Here is a 21,012-nt window from a genome sequence, read left to right as displayed (position 1 = left end):
GGAGGTTCCCCATCTGGCACCTTTAAGGTGTTGAAATAAGAGCATGTGAAGAGAGTTAAAGGCACAGGAAGATCAATAGCATAATGTGTAGTATCCATTTTATTGTAGTTGTGCCCAGCGATTTAATGCCCCTTTAAGATAATTTAGTGTTTCTTACGTTTTAAACTGTGTTTTACTGTATTATCTGTTGCATAAACTTAGCTCTTTTTTTGGTAAATTGTTGCATTGAAGAATCTGTTCTTTTTGTTGTGCTTTGTGGTGTAATGTGGGCAATTATTTATGTATTTATTTTTGTGTTTTCAGAGTTCACTTCCACAGCTCGATAACTCGATTTCAAAGAAAATGCACACAATTATCACAATGTTCAGAGCACAGAGACCCCGATATATGAAGGTAATATATACCCAGAATGATTCATTTCTTTCTGGGGGGGGGGTTTGTAAAATGTATTATATATAAATCTGATCCAAACTGCTGAGTTAGGCAAGAGGCTTTGTGTATAGATACGTGTACAATAATCCAAACATGCAAAATTTAAGCAGCTGTAGCTTCCAAGATTTGTCAATCCGTACTATAAATTAATAAACCTGCTTTATATTTAAAGGGATATGGAAATCACAACAAAGGGACAGTAAATGCAAAATCAAATATTGATTCGATACGGCATGGAATTTAAAACAGTGTTCCAAATTATTTCTATTATCAATTTTGCTTAGTTCTCTTGGTATAGTTTATGAAAGAGTAATCCTAGGTGAGCTCAGAAGCGTGCACGTGTCTTTAGCCATGTGGCAGCAGTGTTTGCAACATTGTTTATAGCAGTGTTATACATAATTGCAAACACTCCTGCCAAATAATACTAGACGTACACACTTCTAAGCTCCTATCAGCCTGCCTACCTTTATTCTTTAACAAAGGATATCAAAAGAACAAAGCAGATTTGATAATAGTGAAAGTGAATTGGAAAGTTGTTAACATTGTATGTTGTGTCTGAATCATGAACATTTCATTCTGACTGTACTGTCCTTTTTCAAACTGTCAGATTTAGCAAACAAACACTTTTCTCTGATCAAATGCACATCTTTACCATTGTTGAAACTTAGCTTCTTACCATGAGAGCATAGGATCAGGAGTGTGCATGTGACTTGAGCACTTTATGGCAGCTATGTTTGTAATAATGTTTAAAATATAGCGCTCAACACCTCTCATGAAAAGGAGCTAAGTTTCAGAAAAGGATGTATAGAGAAAGAGGTACATTTCATATCTTCAATCACGTGTTATGCTAAATAAAACCTGGGTGTATATGTATCAATCACGTGTTATACTAAATAAAACCTGGGTGTGTATATATCAGTCACGTGTTATATTAAATAAAACCTGGGTGTATATGTATCAATCACGTGTTATGCTAAATAAAACCTGGGTGTGTATATATCAATCACGTGTTATACTAAATAAAACCTGGGTGTGTATATATCAATCACGTGTTATACTAAATAAAACCTGGGTGTGTATATATCAGTCACGTGTTATATTAAATAAAACCTGGGTGTATATGTATCAGTCACGTGTTATGCTAAATAAAACCTGGGTGTGTATATATCAATCACGTGTTATACTAAATAAAACCTGGGTGTGTATATATCAATCACGTGTTATACTAAATAAAACCTGGGTGTATATGTATCAGTCACGTGTTATACTAAATAAAACCTGGGTGTGTATATATCAATCACGTGTTATACTAAATAAAACCTGGGTGTATATGTATCAATCACGTGTTATACTAAATAAAACCTGGGTGTGTATATATCAATCACGTGTTATACTAAATAAAACCTGGGTGTATATGTATCAATCACGTGTTATATTAAATAAAACCTGGGTGTATATATATCAATCACGTGTTATACTAAATAAAACCTGTGTGTATATATATCATTCATGTTATACTAAATAAAACCTGTGTGTATATATATCATTCACGTTATACTAAATAAAACCTGTGTGTATATATATCATTCACGTTATACTAAATAAAACCTGTGTGTATATGTATCAATCACGTGTTATACTAAATAAAACCTGTGTGTATATATATCATTCACGTTATACTAAATAAAACCTGTGTGTATATATATCATTCACGTTATACTAAATAAAACCTGTGTGTATATGTATCAATCACGTTATACTAAATAAAACCTGGGTGTATATTATAATGTTCTTGTGTTTTGTCATGTTAAACCTTTTTTTTTTTTTCCCATCCTTAGCTGATGATCGTAAAACAAGATGACAAAATGGAAATGTTTTTCAAACACCTATTAGTAGAAGACAAAAACATAAATGGCGGAGCATCTTACGTAGACTTCCTCTGTCACATGCACAAGGAAATTCGACAGCTTTTAAGTTAAAGACTACAGACGCGCTCCTTCAGTGACGTTTCAACATGTTTCACTAAACCACCATCTTGATCTATTAATTCTGCTACCACAACCTGAACAGGAGCAATTATTTTTTCTTCTTTGATTTCCACCTTCCTATTGATACATTTGTAGTTCCCAACCCAAAAAGATTTCCCCAAAACTACAATTTAAGAAAACAAAGTGGAAGATCTCATTAGAACGGCCTCAGAGAAGCAGTTTATTGTACAGATTGTCTCCAAAGTTCTTAAAATGGAAGCCAGACTGCTGCTTGCAAATTCTTGCATAATGAATGTAGGTTCTCGTCTGCTGAAGAATCTTTAAAAAAAAAAAAATACACTGGTAATTATCCCCGCAATGGTGAAAAAGGGTGAACTGGTTGAGAAAATCTATAAAGAACTCAAAATATTTCCGATATCCTCTGATGAAAGTCTTCTAGTATACAGACATTATGAAGTTGTGCCTGTGGGTTTTTGTGTTTTTGTTTTTCATGGTTTTATTAATCTCATCTTGACAAAAAACATATTTGTATCATAACTGCTCTAAAAAAAATTATATTAGATTCCGTCTTAATTCCTTGTTTCCCAGAGAGACTACAATGCTTTATATTCTGATGCATGTACCACTCTGGCAAATAAGGAGTTAAAGCTGTACAGTGTAAAAGATCTGGGGGATTAAACATTTAATCCGGCTTACATATGAGTTTGTCTTGTTCTTATTACCAAAAAATATATATATTTTACCCAGGCAGCACTTTTTTATTCCTTTATCTCTACAGCATTAAATCGCCTATCATTAATGTTCCTATGGAATTCAACATTATTTGCTAAGTTACAATGTTTTAAAATTGCTATGTATTGCTTATGTCGTCCGTCCAATTTCTGACAATTTCGTGCCCTTCAAACGTTTTATTTTAATATTTCATTTCACAACTAATAATATTCCTTAGATAATAAAATCATAGTTAACAGAATCCAATAAGGATATGTTAAATTACTGAATTACAGAACTACGACATTTCGATGTTCTTATTTGGATGAGCCAATCTGGGCATTAGTCTGCAAACGGGCTAGCCATGGTCATAATTTTAGTATTAGGTACATTGCTTTACATATGTTATCTGCTAAAGCTAATTAGGGATACATATGTAGCAGGGTTAGCCTTGACAATATGGCAGGTGCATTTCAAGTTCTGAGAATTAGAAAATGTATCATTTTCAAAGCTAAATTACATGAAATGGAGACAAAATAATGAAGATATATTGCAATATTGTTTCATTACAGAAGTGTTCCTTTAAGCATAACATGACCCCAGTCTGATATAGCAAATCCCTACAACAACAAAAATGGATTAAATGGATGTTTAAAAAATATATATATATTTTGTGTGTGTGTATGTATGTGTGTGTATATATATATATATATAATATATATATATATATATATATATATATATATATGTGTGTATGTATATATGTATGTATATATATGTGTGTGTGTATATATATATATATATATATATATATATATATATACACATACATACACACACACATATATATACATACATATATACATACACACACACATATACACACATACATATACACACACACACACGTTATACCATATTTCATGAAAAATAAAAAGCTGTTTTTATATTGTCATTGAAACTAGCAAGAAATGTGCTTGTGCATAACTGATGCTCATATATCAAGTTCCTAAATTTTAGGGTAACCCAACGTTACTGAGGACCGAGACAAGCCTTCCCAAGCATGAAAGTATTTTTATTTTCTAACCAGGAATGTTTAAAAAAATAAATATACAAGCAAACAAGAACACTCTTCTAGACAGAACAAAGAAAATTGACATTAATGTTTTTTTTTTTTACTATTGTTATAAATATATGTTGTTATTTTTTGTGTGGGTTGGAAGACAATGTGCAATGTCAGAAATTTTATTGAGACCGAGTTAAACAATCAACAATAGGTTACCATATTTTCCATTTTTTCTAAAAGAGAAAAAAACCAATGCTTTAGGGTTAGGTCAACATAAACATTACATAGAATGATTTGAAACAGACAGTTGACTGATCAAATGAAACAATTTAAAATAGGATTAAACAAAAAAAAAATATCTTATACACATGTGTATGTATATGTGTGTGTGTGTATATATATATATATATATATATATATGTGTGTGTATGTGTATATGTACATGTATGTGTATGTATGTATATATATATGTGTGTGTGTGTATATATATATATATATATATATATATATATATATATATATATATATATATATATATATATGTGTGTGTATGTGTATATGTGTATATATATATATATGTGTATGTGTATATGTGTATATATATATATATGTGTATATATATATATATATGTATATATATATATATATATATATATATATGTGTATATATATATATATATATAATTTTCCTGACAATAACACACCCTTCACAATCCTGACACTAACCAAAAAATAGACAATTTGGTTTGTACAGTATGGTATTTTCAATTTTGAAAATACCACTTTTAGACTAAGTGAAAAAGTGTAAACAACCGGTGTGCTTTTAAAGGGACAGTCTACACCTTAATCATCTTAAAGTCTTACTTTCTATAAAGCTGCAAATAGTCTCCTGCGCCCTTTCTATACCATGCAGCAGGAACAGTTAAAAAAGTTATTTCAAAATGACTATTTTTTCTGGTCACTTTGAAATGGCTGCCAAGCTCCACCCACTGATGACATCACGATCTGGGCTACATCTGTGCAATCTGCTGAATAGCATTGACAGTCTGGTGAATCCAATTAGTGAGCCTTTTGTAACTAGTGAAGCCTTTAATGCAGCCCGGATCATGATGTCATCAGTGGGCGGAACTTGGCAGCCATTTCAAAGTGACCAGAAACAATATTCATTTTTAAAAAAAACCTTTTTTTTACTGTTACATGATGTAGAAAGGGTGCAAGAGGCTATTTGCAGCTTAATCTAAAGTAAGACTTTTAAGATGACTGTCCCTTTAATTTTATCCCCACCTCTCCCCTGCATGTTCCACTTTTCTCAATTGGAAGGACAATGATTTCTGAGGTTTTACCAGAAGCTCAGATGGAGAACCTTCTATAAACCCTCGGATATTGCTCATTCACGTCTCATGAAAACTAATTTATAATAGCTAACAGTATTTTCTTCTAACAACAAATACAGACCCCTCATTAGAAGGAGCTCCCGTAGCATTTCCATGCTAATACTTAGTATTAATTGTTGTGTTGATTTGAACAGAAAAAAGATAAATTATATTCATTTATTCAAACCTTTTTCACTTGTGTTTTGTTTTGCTAATGCATCTTTTAATTTGTAAAGAAAGAATAAATAAGTTCAGATGTATTTTAGTGAATTGTGCAAATGTGTTCTGTTCTTGTTGGCGTGGGAGGGGAAGTTATAATGAAGTCAGTAAATAAGTTAATTGTAGTTATTTTTCTTCGTCAAAAATACATGAAGAACAGCAAATCTGTTTTGTAATTAATCTAGAACTAAACAAGAAATTAAATGGAAATCAAATTGCTCATGATGTAAAAAATAAATCTATGCACCTATATACATTTATCAGCAAGAAATAAAAAAAAATAGTTTAAAGGGACAATCTAGTCAAAATTAAACTTTCATGATTCAGATAGAGCATGTCATTTTAAACAACTTTCCAAATTACTTTTATCAAATTTGCTTTGTTGAAAGCTAAACCTAGGTAGACTTTTATGCTAATTTCTAAGACCTTGAAGGCTGCCTCTCATCTCAGTGCATTTGGACAGTTTTTTCACAGCTAGACAGTGCTAGTTCATGTGTGCCATATAAATACCATTGTGCTCACTTGTGTAGTTATGTGAGTCAGCACTGATTGGCTAAAAATGCAAGTCTGACAAAAGAACTGAAATAAGGGGGCAGTCTGCAGAGGCTTAGCTACAAGGTAATTACAGAGGTAATAAGTATATTAATATAACTGAGATAAGGAGCAGTCTGCAGAGGCTTAGCTACAAGGTAATCACAGAGGTAAAAAGTATATTAATATAACTGAGATAAGGAGCAGTCTGCAGAGGCTTAGATACAGGGTATTAACAGAGGTAAAAAGTATATTAATATAACTGAGATAAGGGGCAGTCTGCAGAGGCTTAGATACAAGGTAATCACAGAGGTAATAAGTATATTAATATAACCAAGATAAGGAGCAGTCTGCAGAGGCTTAGATACAAGGTAATCACAGAGGTAAAAAGTATATAAATATAACTGAGATAAGGGAGCAGTCTGCAGAGGCTTAGATACAAGGTAATCACAGAGGTAATAAGTATATTAATATAACCGAGATAAGGAGCAGTCTGCAGAGGCTTAGATACAAGGTAATCACAGAGGTAATAAGTGTATTAACATAACTATGTTAGTTATGCAAAACTGGGAATGGTAACAAAGGGATTATCTATCTTTTTAAACAACAAAAATTCTGGAGTAGACTGTCCCTTTAATTCATTTTATGATTAAAGGGATATAGAAAATGAAAATGTTCTTTTGTGATTTAGATCAGTGATTTTTAACCTTTTTTTTGCCGTGGCACACTTTTTTACATTAACAAATCCTGTGGCAAACCACCATCCCAAAATTTTAAAAAAATCACACATTGTAGCCTAATACAGCATATATATATATATATACATACACACAAACACACACATACTGTATGTAGTAGCCTAATACAGCACATATATATACACATACACACAAACACACACATACTGTATGTAGTAGCCTAATACAGCATATATATATATACACATACACACAAACACACACATACTGTATGTAGTAGCCTAATACAGCATATATATATATATATACATACACACAAACACACACACATACTGTATGTAGTAGCCTAATACAGCACATATATATATATATACATACACACAAACACACACATACTGTATGTAGTAGCCTAATACAGCACATATATATATATACATACACACATACTGTATGTAGTAGCCTAATACAGCACATATATATATATACATACACACAAACACACACATACTGTATGTAGTAGCCTAATACAGCACATATATATATATACATACACACAAACACATACTGTATGTAGTAGCCTAATACAGCATATATATATATACACATACACACAAACACACACATACTGTATGTAGTAGCCTAATACAGCACATATATATACACATACACACAAACACACACATACTGTATGTAGTAGCCTAATACAGCACATATATATATATACATACACACAAACACACACATACTGTATGTAGTAGCCTAATACAGCATATATATATATATATATATATACACATACACACAAACACACATACTGTATGTAGTAGCCTAATACAGCACATATATATATATATACACATACACACAAACACACACATACTGTATGTAGTAGCCTAATACAGCACATATATATATATATACACATACACACAAACACACACATACTGTATGTAGTAGCCTAATACAGCACATATATATATACACATACACACAAACACACACATACTGTATGTAGTAGCCTAATACAGCATATATATATACACATACACACAAACACACACATACTGTATGTAGTAGCCTAATACAGCACATATATATATATACACATACACACAAACACACACATACTGTATGTAGTAGCCTAATACAGCATATATATATATATACACATACACACAAACACACACATACTGTATGTAGTAGCCTAATACAGCACATATATATATACACATACACACAAACACACATACTGTATGTATTGTGCTGTTATGCCTCCTACAGACTACCCCTGCACTGGGAGTAAAAAACAAGTTTAAAAAATATGTCACACTGTTGTCAGTCTGCCGTGGCACACCTGAGGATCTCTCACGGCACACTGGTTGAAAAACACTGATTTAGATAGCGTATACAATTTCAAATGGCTTTTCAACTTTACTTCTGTTGTCACATTTGCTTCAATTTTTTTGTACCCTTTGTTGAAGGAGCTGCAAAGCACTACTTGGAACTAGCTGCTAATTGGTGGCTGTACTTATATGCTTATTGGCTCACCCAAAGTGTTCAGCTAACTCCCAGTAGTGCATTGCTGCTCCTTCAAAAAAGGATATTTAAAAAAAAAAAAAGAGTATGCAAATTTGGTAACAATTTTGATTTTACTGTCCCTTTAATATCTATGCACCATTATGCGTCTTCATAAAAGATTCATCCAGTGATTTTCCATCCAAAAGAAGATGAAAAACCTCAAGTGAAGTGATTTTGTGTGGTTTGTGCCTTAGAGAGCGTTATGTGTACAAGTTACGCATTCTTAAAGGACCATTAAACGGACATGCTCCTGATTCAGACAGAACAAACCACTTTACTTCTATTATCTAATATGCTTCATTTCCTTGATATCCGTTGTTGAAAAGCATATCTAAATAGGCTTAAGTAGCTGCTGATTGGTGGCTGCATATAGATGCATCATGTGATTGGTTCACCCATGTGCATTGCTTTTCTTCAACAAAGGATAACCAAACAATGAAGCAAATAAGATAACAGAAGTAAATTGGAATATTGTTTAAAACTATATTCTCTATCTGAATCCTGAAAGAAAAATGTGGGTTTCCTGTCCTTTTAAAATTAAACATTTATACATCAGACAGATCATACAATTTTAAACAACTTTACAATTTTTTATTATTTATTTGTATAGCGCCGCCAAATTCCGTAGCGCTAATATCAAATTAGCTTTGTTTTCTTGGTATCCTTTGTTGAAGAGTAAACTTAGGTAGCCTGATACACTGCTAAAGGCATGTGCACGACCCTAAGGCTGTATGGCAGCAGCATTTGTAAGTCTGTATAACCTTGCTATAAACAGGTTGCTAAAGACACGTGCATGCTCCCGAGCTTACCTAGGATTACTCTTTAAAGGGACATGAAATGCATCATTTTCTTTCATGATTCAGATAGACAATACAATTTTAAATAACTTTACATTTACTTATATTATCAACTTTGCTTCAATCTCTTGTTATCCTTTATTTAAGGTGCAGCAATGCACTACTGGGAGCTAGCTGAATTCATTGGAAAGCCAATAGTAAGAGGCATACATGTTCAGCCACCAATCATCATCTAGCTCCCAGTAGTGTGTTGCTGTTCGCCTACCTAGGTATGCTTTTCAACAAAGCATACAAAGAGAATAAATTGGAAAGTTGTTTAAAATTGTATGTTCTAACTGAACCATGAAAGAAGATTTTTGGATTCAGTTTCCCTTTTATAAAGGATACCACAACCTATGCAAAATTATGAATAGAAGTAAACTGGAAAGCCATTTAAAACCTCATGCTCTATTCAACACATTTACATATTTACTATCCCTTTAAATGCATAATTCATGAATTTTCAAATAAAATGCAATATAATTTACTATGAATTTAAAATGAATATATATCTCAAAGTTGTATATATATATATTGTGAAGTCTTGCACATGCTCAGTAGCAACTAGTGCTTCAGGAAGTGTGTGCATGCATCATTTGACAGCCATCAGCCAATCACAAACTCATATACATATACACTGTGAAGTCTTGCACATGCTCAGTAGCAACTGGTGCTTCAGGAAGTGTGTGCATGCATCATTTGACAGCCATCAGCCAATCACAAACTCATATACATATACACTGTGAACTCTTGCACATGCTCAGTAGCAACTGGTGCTTCAGGAAGTGTGTGCATGCATCATTTTACAGCCATCAGCCAATCACAAACTCATATACATATACACTGAACTCTTGCACATGCTCAGTAGGAGCTGGTGCTTCAGGAAGTGGGTGCATGCATCATTTGACAGCCATCAGCCAATCACAAACTCATATACATATTCACTGTGAACTCTTGCACATGCTCAGTAGGAGCTGGTGCCTCAGAAAGTGTGCACATAAAATAATGGTGGACAATCTGATAATAGAAATAAACTAAAGTATTTTAAAAGCTCATGCTCTATCAGAATTGTGGAACTTTAATGTCTGTTTAAAACACTGAATGTATTCTTGTTTTTTCTTCTTCTATGAATATGGAAGTTCAGCCACCAAATATATCATCACCAGTTCTACTGGGGTTGTGTTCAGTTAATGCACTGATTTGTAAAGTAAACTCACCATGCAACAATAGAAACCACATTATTGAAAAAAACTCTACATTGTTACAAAAACTCCCAGTTGGACTATATAACTGCATCATCTACAAAACATTCATGTAAAGAAAATGTAGTGTGTAATGTCCTTTTAAAGGAATATGAATCCCATTTTGTTTCATGATTCATGTAGCACACACATTTTTAAAGAGGCTTTCAATTAAAAAAAAATATATATAGTAGATTATTATTATTCTTTATTTATAAAGCGCCAACAGATTCCGCAGCGCTGTCCATGGGTACAAAAATGAAAGTACAATATAAAAAAGACTCCAGACAAAGTTTAACAAACAAATACAGGGGGAATTGAGGGCCCTGTTCCTGTGGGAATTTACAACCTAGATGGGAAGGAGGGTGAGAAACAGGAGGTGGGGGATGGAAAGGTGAGAATGATGTTAGTGTTGAGTTAGATGGGGGCAGCTATTGGGCAAGTAAGTTTATCTGTTAGTGGGACTGCAGTTTCCCCCTCCAGTTTCTAACTCCAGTAGATAGATCAGTGCTTCTCATTTCTAGAATTCAAACTTCGGTAAGTGCTCCATTGCGCTGGAAGCCTCTCTCTGTTCCGGCTTGTTCGCTAAATCCTTGCTGCACGTGTAACGGTGTAAGCTGTTGCAACCTCAGCGCTCCCCACGGGAACACACTACTGTTTATTTCATTCCGGCCCGGTGCTCAGTGAAAAAAAAGGAAGCTTCACCAAACTCCCCAGACGAAACCAATATTTGATTTTTTGCCATATCGGTCTCAAAATCAATTGAATTTAAAATTTACCATGGAGATGAGTAAGAAATAAATGCCCTTTCTTTCATGTAATTAGCAAGAGTCCATGAGCTAGTGACGTATGGGATATACATTCCTACCAGGAGGGGCAAAGTTTCCCAAACCTTAAAATGCCTATAAATACACCCCTCACCACACCCACAATTCAGTTTTACAAACTTTGCCTCCGATGGAGGTGGTGAAGTAAGTTTGTGCTAGATTCTACGTTGATATGCGCTCCGCAGCAAGTTGGAGCCCGGTTTTCCTCTCAGCGTGCAGTGAATGTCAGAGGGATGTGAGGAGAGTATTGCCTATTTGAATGCAGTGATCTCCTTCTACGGGGTCTATTTCATAGGTTCTCTGTTATCGGTCGTAGAGATTCATCTCTTACCTCCCTTTTCAGATCGACGATATACTCTTATATATACCATTACCTCTGCTGATTCTCGTTTCAGTACTGGTTTGGCTATCTGCTATATGTAGATGAGTGTCCTGGGGTAAGTAAGTCTTATTTTCTGTGACACTCCAAGCTATGGTTGGGCACTTTGTTTATAAAGTTCTAAATATATGTATTCAAACATTTATTTGCCTTGACTCAGAATGTTCAACTTTCCTTATTTTCAGACAGTCAGTTTCATATTTGGGATAATGCATTTTAATTTAACATTTTTTCTTACCTTAAAATTTGACTTTTTCCCTGTGGGCTGTTAGGCTCGCGGGGGCTGAAAATGCTTCATTTTATTGCGTCATTCTTGGCGCGGACTTTTTTGGCGCAAAAATTCTATTTCCGTTTCCGGCGTCATACGTGTCGCCGGAAGTTGCGTCATTTTTTTGACGTTATTTTGCGCCAAAAATGTCGGCGTTCCGGATGTGGCGTCATTTTTGGCGCCAAATAATGTGGGCGTCTTTTTTGGCGCTAAAAAATATGGGCGTCATTTTTGTCTCCACATTATTTAAGTCTCATTTTTTATTGCTTCTGGTTGCTAGAAGCTTGTTCACTGGCATTTTTTTCCCATTCCTGAAACTGTCATTTAAGGAATTTGATCAATTTTGCTTTATATGTTGTTTTTTCTTTTACATATTGCATGATGTTCCACGTTGCAACTGAGTCAGAAGATACTTCAGGAAAATCACTGCACAGTGCTGGAGCTACCAAGCTAAGTGTATCTGCTATAAACTTTTGGTATCTGTTTCTCCAGCTGTTATTTGTATTGCATGTCATGACAAACTTATTAATGCAGATAAAATTTCCTTTAGTACTGTTACATTACCTGTTGATGTTCCGTCAACATCTAATTTTCAGAGTGTTCCTGATAACATAAGAGATTTTATTTTTTAAATCCATTAAGAAGGCTATGTCTGTTATTTCTCCTTCTAGTATACATAAGTCTTTTAAAACTTCTCTTTTTTCAGATGAATTTTTAAATGAACATCATCATTCTGATACTGATAATGGTTCTTCTGGTTCAGAGGTTTCTGTCTCAGAAGTTGATGCTGATAAATCTTTGTATTTGTTCAAGATGGAATTTATTCGTTCTTTACTTAAAGAAGTGTTATTTGCATTAGAAATAGAGGATTCTGGTCCTCTTGATACTAAATGTAAACGTTTAAATAAGGTTTTTAAATCTCCTGTAGTTATTCCAGAAGTGTTTTATCTCCCTGATGCTATTTCTGAAGTAATTTCCAGGGAATGGAATAATTTGGGTAATTTATTTACTCCTTCTAGACGTTTAAGCAAATTATATCCTGTGCCATCTGACAGATTAGAGTTTTTTGGGACACAAATCCCTAAGGTTATGGGGCTGTCTCTACTCCTGCTAATGTACTACTATTCCTACAGCAGATAGTACTTCATTTAAGGATCCTTTAGATAGGAAAATTGAATCCTTTCTAAGAAAAGCTTACTTATGTTCAGGTAATCTTCTTAGACCTGCTATATTTTTAGCGGATGTTGCTGCAGCTTCAACTTTTTGGTTAGAAGCTTTAGCGCAACAAGTAACAGATCATAATTTTATAGCATTATTATTATTCTATAACATGCTAATAATTTTATTGGTGATACCATCTTTTGATATCATTAGAGTTGATGTCAGGTATATGTCTCTAGCTATTTTAGCTAGAAAATCTTTATGGATTAAACTTGGAATGCTGACATGTCTTCTAAGTCAACTTTGCTTTCCCTTTCTTTCCAGGGTAAATAATCATTTTCATTCCTTTCCTCAAAACAAGGAACAAAAGCCTGATCCTTCATCCTCAGGAGCGGTATCAGTTTGGAAACTATTTCCAGTTTGGAATATATCCAAGCCTTATAGAAACCTATAGCCAGCTCCTAAGTACCTATGAAGGTGCGGCCCTTATTCCAGCTCAGCTGGTATGGGGCAGATTACGTTTTCTTCAAAGAAATTTGGATCAATTCCGTTCTTAATCTCTGGTTTCAGAAACATTGTTTCAGAAAGGTACAGAATTGGCTTCAAGTTAAGGCCTCCTGCTAAGAGATTCTTTTATTTCCCGTGTCCCAGTTAACACAGCAAAGGCTCAGCATTTCTGAAATGTGTTTCAGATCTAGAGTTGGCTGGAGTATTTATGCCAGTTCCAGTTCTGGAACAGGGGCTGGGGTTTTATTTTATCTCTTCATTGTACCAAAGAAGGTCAATTCCTTCAGACCAGTTCCGGATCTATCATTATTGAATCGTTATGTTAGGATACCAACATTCAAGATGGTTACTGTAAGACTATCCTGCCTTTTGTTTAGCAAGGGCATTATATGTCTACAATAGATTTACAGGATGTGTATCTGCATATTCCGATTCATCCAGATCACTTTTAGTGTCTGAGATTCTCTTTTTAGACAAGCATTACCAGTTTTGTGGCTCTACCGTTTGGCCTAGCCTCAGTTCCAAGAATTTTTTTCAAAGGTTCTCGGTGCCCTTCTTTCTGTTATCAGAGAATAGGGTTTTGGTATTTCCTTATTTGGACGATATCTTGGTACTTGCTCAGTCTTCTCATTTTCGAAGAATCTCATACGAATCGACTTGTGTTGTTTCTTCAAGTTCATGGTTGGAGGATCAATTTACCAATCAGTTCATTAATTCCTCAGACAAGGGTAACCTTTTTAGGTTTCTAGATAAATTCAGTGTCTATGACTCTGTCCTTGTCAGACAAGAGAAGTTTAACATTGATATCAGCTTGTCAAAACCTTCAGTCACAATCATTCCCTTTGGTAGCCTTATGCATGGAAATGTTGGGTCTTAGGACTGCCGCATCAGATGCAATCTCCTTTGCTCGTTTTCACATGCGACCTCTTCAGCTCTGTATGCTGAACCAATGGTGCAGGGATTACTCAAAGATATCTCAATTAATATCTTTAAACCGATTTTACGACACTCTCTGACATGGTGGACAGATCACCATCGTTTAGTTCAGGGGGCTTCTTTGTTCTTCCGACCTGGACTATAATCTCAACAGATGCAAGTCTTACAGGTTGGGGAGCTGTGTGGGGGTATCTGACGGCACAAGGGGTTTGGGAATCTCAGGAGGTGAGATTTCCGATCAATATTTTGGAACTCCGTGCAATTTTCAGAGCTCTTCAGTCTTGGCCTCTTCTGAAGAGAGAGTTGTTCATTTGTTTTCAGGTAGACAATGTCACAACTGTGGCATACATCAATCAAGGAGGGACTCACAGTCCTCTGGCTATGAAAGAAGTATCTCGAATTTTGGTTTGGGCGGAATCCAGCTCCTGTCTAATCTCTGCGGTTCATATCCCAGGTATGGACAATTGGAAAGCGGATTATCTCAGTCGCCAAACGTTGCATCCGGGCGAATGGTCTCTTCACCCAGAGGTATTTCTTCAGATTGTTCAAATGTGGGAACTTCCAGAAATAGATCTGATGGCTTCTCATCTAAACAAGAAACTTCCCAGGTATCTGTCCAGATCCCGGGATCCTCAGGCGGAGGCAGTGGATGCATTATCACTTCCTTGGAAGTATCATCCTGCCTATATCTTTCCGCCTCTAGTTCTTCTTCCAAGAGTAATCTCCAAGATTCTGAAGGAATGCTCGTTTGTTCTGCTGGTAGCTCCGGCATGGCCTCACAGGTTTTGGTATGCGGATCTTGTCCGAATGGCCTCTTGCCAACCGTGGACTCTTCCGTTAAGACCAGACCTTTTGTCTCAAGGTCCTTTTTTCCATCAGGATCTGAAATCCTTAAATTTAAAGGTATGGAGATTGAACGCTTGATTCTTGGTCAAAGAGGTTTCTCTGACTCTGTGATTAATACTATGTTACAGGCTCGTAAATCTGTATCCAGAGAGATATATTATAGAGTCTGGAAGACTTATATTTCTTGGTGTCTTTCTCATCATTTTTCTTGGCATTCTTTTAGAATACCGAGAATATTACAGTTTCTTCAGGATGGTTTAGATAAGGGTTTGTCCGCAAGTTCCTTGAAAGGTCAAATCTCTGCTCTTTCTGTTCTTTTTCACAGAAAGATTGCTATTCTTCCTGATATTCATTGTTTTGTACAAGCTTTGGTTCGTATAAAGCCTGTCATTAAGTCAATTTCTCCTCCTTGGAGTTTGAATTTGGTTCTGGGGGCTCTTCAAGCTCCTCCATTTGAACCTATGCATTCATTGGATATTAAATTACTTTCTTGGAAAGTTTTGTTCCTTTTGGCCATCTCTTCTGCCAGAAGAGTTTCTGAATTATCTGCTCTTTCTTGTGAGTCTCCTTTTCTGATTTTTCATCAGGATAAGGCGGTGTTGCGAACTTCTTTTGAATTTTTACCTAAGTTGTGAATTCCAACAACATTAGTAGAGACATTGTGGTTCCTTCATTATGTCCTAATCCTAAGAATTCTAAGGAGAAATCGTTGCATTCTTTGGATGTTATTAGAGCTTTGAAATATTATGTTGAAGCTACTAAGTCTTTCCGAAAGACTTCTAGTTTATTTGTTATCTTTTCCGGTTTTAGAAAGGCCAGAAAACTTCTGCCATTTCTTTGGCATCTTGGTTGAAATCTTTAATTCATCTTGCCTATGTTGAGTCGGGTAAGACTCCGCCTCATAGGATTACAGCTCATTCTACTAGGTCAGTTTCTACTTCCTGGGCGTTTAGGAATGAAGCTTCGGTTGATCAGATTTGCAAAGCGGCAACTTGGTCCTCTTTGCATACTTTTACCAAATTCTACCATTTTGTTGTATTTTCTTCTTCTGAAGCAGTTTTTGGTAGAAAAGTACTTCAGGCAGCGGTTTCAGTTTGAATCTTCTGCTTATGTTTTTCATTAAACTTTATTTTGGGTGTGGATTATTTTCAGCAGGAATTGGCTGTCTTTATTTTATCCCTCCCTCTCTAGTGACTCTTGTGTGGAAAGATCCACATCTTGGGTAGTCATTATCCCATACGTCACTAGCTCATGGACTCTTGCTAATTACATGAAAGAAAACATAATTTATGTAAGAACTTACCTGATAAATTCATTTCTTTCATATTAGCAAGAGTCCATGAGGCCCGCCCTTTTTTGTGGTGGTTATGATTTTTTTGTATAAAGCACAATTATTCCAATTCCTTATTTTATATGCTTTCGCACTTTTTTCTTATCACCCCACTTCTTGGCTATTCGTTAAACTGAATTGTGGGTGTGGTGAGGGGTGTATTTATAGGCATTTTAAGGTTTGGGAAACTTTGCCCCTCCTGGTAGGAATGTATATCCCATACGTCACTAGCTCATGGACTCTTGCTAATATGAAAGAAATTAATTTATCAGGTAAGTTCTTACATAAATTATGTTTTCTGGAGGTACTATTGAAAACGAATGTCACTGGTAATAGATTGCAGGTAGAGCTTTTTATAGGAATACTCTTCTTAAAGCAAACTTTAGTCATCCCAAACATGTTCTAAAGGCCATCCCTAAGGGACAGTATATGAGGACCAAACGAAATTGCAGCACAGCAGAGTCCTATGGAATCCATTCTGAAAAAACTACAGAGCGATTTCTAGAAAGGGCGTACACTTTACAACATTTAACTGAAGCAAAGTCCCAGGTAGATTCTATGAACAGAGATGATATGTTGAGACAGAAAAAGAAAACGCACACTGATTTCCATAAAAAAACTATTTTCTCTTGTTAAGTGTAGTCAGTCCACGGGTCATCCATTACTTATGGGATTATATCTCTTCCCCAACAGGAAGTTGCAAGAGGATCACCCAAGCAGAGCTGCTATATAGCTCCTCCCCTCACATGTCATAGCCAGTCATTCTCTTGCAACCTAACTAAAGATAGGTCGTTGTGAGAGGTCTGTGGTGTTTTTTAACTTAGTTTATTTCTTCAATCAAAAGTTTGTTATTTTAAATGGCACCGGAGTGTGCTGTTTGTTTCTCAGGCAGCATTAGAAGAAGAATCTGCCTGCGTTTTCTATGATCTTAGCAGACGTAACTAAGATCCACTGGCTGTTCTCATCTGAGGAGTGAGGTAACTTCAGAGAAGGGGAATAGCATGCAGGGCCCCCCTGCAAACAAGGTATGTGCAGTAAATTAATTTTCTAAGCAATGGAATTGACTGAGAAAATACTGCTGATACCAATGTAATGTAAGTTCAGCCTTAAATGCAGTGGTAGCGACTGGTATTAGGCTGATGAGTGTGTGTACACTGAAGTATTTTTCTAGGGAATGGAATTTGACTCAGAAAATACTGTTAATACTGAAGTAATGTATGAGCCTTAACTGCAGTAACAGCGACTGGTAGCAGGCTTATTAATAACACTTCATAACTTTTAAAATGTATGTTTAAAACGTTTACTGGCATGTTAATCGTTTTTTGTGAGGTACTTGGTGATAAAACTTATTGGGGCATGATTTTTACCACATGGCTAACTTTTGTTTCTGCATAGAAACAGTTAACTGAGCTTCCCCACTGTTGTAATATGAGTGGGAGGGGCCTATTTTAGCGCTTTTTTGCGCAGTGCAAATTCAGTCACAATCTTCCTACTTCATCCTCCATGATCCAGGACATCTCTAGAGAGCTCAGGGGTCTTCAAAATTCATTTTGAGGGAGGTAATCAGTCACAGCAGACCTGTGACAGTGTGTTTGACTGTGATAAAAATGTTAATTATTAAATTGTTATCCGTTTTTGGGTATTAAGGGGTTAATTATCCATTTGCTGGTGGGTGCAATCCTTTGCTAACTTAATACATTTACTGTGAAAATTTGGTTGCTATAACTAATTTGGTTCATTGTTATTTCAACTGTGACAGCTTTTTGTGCTTCTTAAAGGCACAGTAGCGTTTTTATATTGCTTGTAAATTTATTTGAAAAGTAATTTCCAAGCTTGCTAGTCTCATTGCTAGTCTGTTTAAACATGTCTGACACAGATGAATCTGTTTGTTCACTATGTATGAAGGCCAATGTGGAGCCCCATAGAAATTTGTGTACTAAATGTATTGATGTAACTTTAAATAAAAGTCAGTCTTTACATGTAAAGAAATTATCACCAGACAACGAGGGGGAAGTTATGCCGACTAACTCTCCTCACGTGTCGGTACCCTCGCCTCCTGCTCAGGAGGTGCGTGATTTTGTGGCGCCAAGTACATCAGGGAGGCCCTTACAAATCACTTTGCAAGACATGGCTACTGTTATGACAGAAGTATTATCTAAATTGCCAGAATTAAGAGGCAAGCGTGATAGCTCTGGGTTAAGGACAGAGTGCGCTGATGATGTGAGAGCCATGTCCGATACTGCGTCACAATTTGCAGAACATGAAGACGGAGAGCTTCATTCTATGGGTGATGGATCTGATCCAGGGAGACTGGATTCAGAGATTTCTACTTTTAAATTTAAGCTTGAGAACCTCCGCATATTGCTAGGGGAGGTATTAGCGGCTCTGAATGATTGTAACACGGTTGCAATTCCAGAAAAATGATGTAGGTTGGATAGATACTATGCGGTACCGGTGTGTACTGACGTGTTTCCTATACCTAAAAGGCTTACAGAGATTATTAGCAAGGAGTGGAATAGACCCGGTGTGCCTTTTTCCCCTCCTCCCATATTTAGGAAAATGTTTCCTATAGACGCCACCACACGAGACTTATGGCAGACGGTCCCTAAGGTGGAGGGAGCAGTTTCTACTTTAGCTAAGCGTACCACTATCCCGGTGGAGGATAGTTGTGCCTTTTCAGATCCAATGGATAAAAAATTAGAAGGTTACCTTAAGAAAATGTTTGTTCAACAAGGTTTTATCTTACAGCCCCTTGCATGCATTGCGCCTGTCACTGCTGCAGCGGCATTCTGGTTTGAGTCTCTGGAAGAGGCCATTCGCACAGCTCCATTGGATGAAATTATGAACAAGCTTAAAGCACTTAAGCTAGCTAACGCATTTGTTTCGGATGCCGTTGTACATTTAACCAAACTTACGGCTAAGAACTCCGGATTCGCCATCCAAGCGCGCAGAGCGCTATGGCTTAAATCCTGGTCAGCTGACGTGACTTCTAAATCTAAATTGCTTAATATTCCTTTCAAAGGGCAGACCTTATTCGGGCCCGGCTTGAAAGAAATTATCGCTGACATTACGGGAGGTAAGGGCCATGCTCTGCCTCAGGACAGGGCCAAATCAAAGGCCAAACAGTCTAATTTTCGTGCCTTTCGTAACCTCAAGGCAGGAGCAGCATCAACTTCCTCCGTTCCAAAACAGGAAGGAGCTGTTGCTCGTTACAGACAGGGCTGGAAAACTAACCAGTCCTGGAACAAGGGCAAGCAGGCCAGAAAACCTGCTGCTGCCCCTAAGACAGCATGAAGAGAGGGCCCCCTATCCGGAAACGGATCTAGTGGGGGGCAGACTTTCTCTCTTCGCCCAGGATTGGGCAAGAGATGTCCAGGATCCCTGGGCATTGGAGATCATATCTCAGGGATATCTTCTGGACTTCAAAGCTTCTCCTCCACAAGGGAGATTTTATCGTTCAAGGTTATCAGCAAACCAAATAAAGAAAGAGGCGTTTCTACGCTGTGTACAAGACCTCTTACTAATGGGGGTGATCCACCCAGTTCCACGGACGGAACACGGGCAAGGATTCTATTCAAATCTGTTTGTGGTTCCCAAGAAAGAGGGAACCTTCAGACCAATCTTGGACTTAAAAATCCTAAACAAATTCCTAAGAGTTCCATCATTCAAAATGGAAACTATTCGATCCATCCTACCCATGATCCAAGAGGGTCAGTACATGACCACAGTGGACTTAAAGGATGCCTACCTTCACATACCGATTCACAAGGATCATTATCGGTACCTAAGATTTGCCTTCCTAGACAGGCATTACCAGTTTGTAGCTCTTCCCTTTGGGTTAGCTACGGCTCCAAGAATCTTTACAAAGGTTCTGGGCTCATTTCTGGCGGTACTAAGACCGCGAGGCATAGCGGTGGCTCCGTACCTAGACAACATTCTGATACAAGCGTCAAGTTTTCAAACTGCCAAGTCTCATACAGAGATAGTTCTGGCATTTCTGAGGTCGCATGGGTGGAAGGTGAACGTGGAAAAGAGTTCTCTATTACCACTCACAAGGGTTCCCTTCCTAGGGACTCTTATAGATT

The 21,012-nt window shown here is 36.3% G+C and overlaps 1 protein-coding gene across 5 annotated transcripts in view; it reads left to right on the top strand.

Annotated features, from left to right (window-relative positions):
• The window catches only part of SEC24C (SEC24 homolog C, COPII coat complex component), a 62,860-nt gene extending 59,690 nt beyond the window's left edge, over window positions 1-3,170 (top strand). For all 5 annotated transcript variants that reach the window (XM_053692006.1, XM_053692005.1, XM_053692004.1 and 2 more), the window contains 2 exons: window positions 304-393; window positions 2,271-3,170. In XM_053692006.1, coding sequence (XP_053547981.1) covers window positions 304-393; window positions 2,271-2,411 — 231 coding nt within the window. In that variant the 3' untranslated portion in view covers window positions 2,412-3,170. The remainder of the gene's footprint in view (window positions 1-303; window positions 394-2,270) is intronic.
• Window positions 3,171-21,012: the final 17,842 nt, after the last annotated feature.

The sequence above is a fragment of the Bombina bombina genome, chromosome 9 (genome assembly GCF_027579735.1).
Source record: "Bombina bombina isolate aBomBom1 chromosome 9, aBomBom1.pri, whole genome shotgun sequence".
Classification (NCBI taxonomy): domain Eukaryota; kingdom Metazoa; phylum Chordata; class Amphibia; order Anura; family Bombinatoridae; genus Bombina; species Bombina bombina.
Note: the sequence above shows the minus strand (reverse complement) of the source record. Positions and strands in the feature narration are given on the sequence as shown.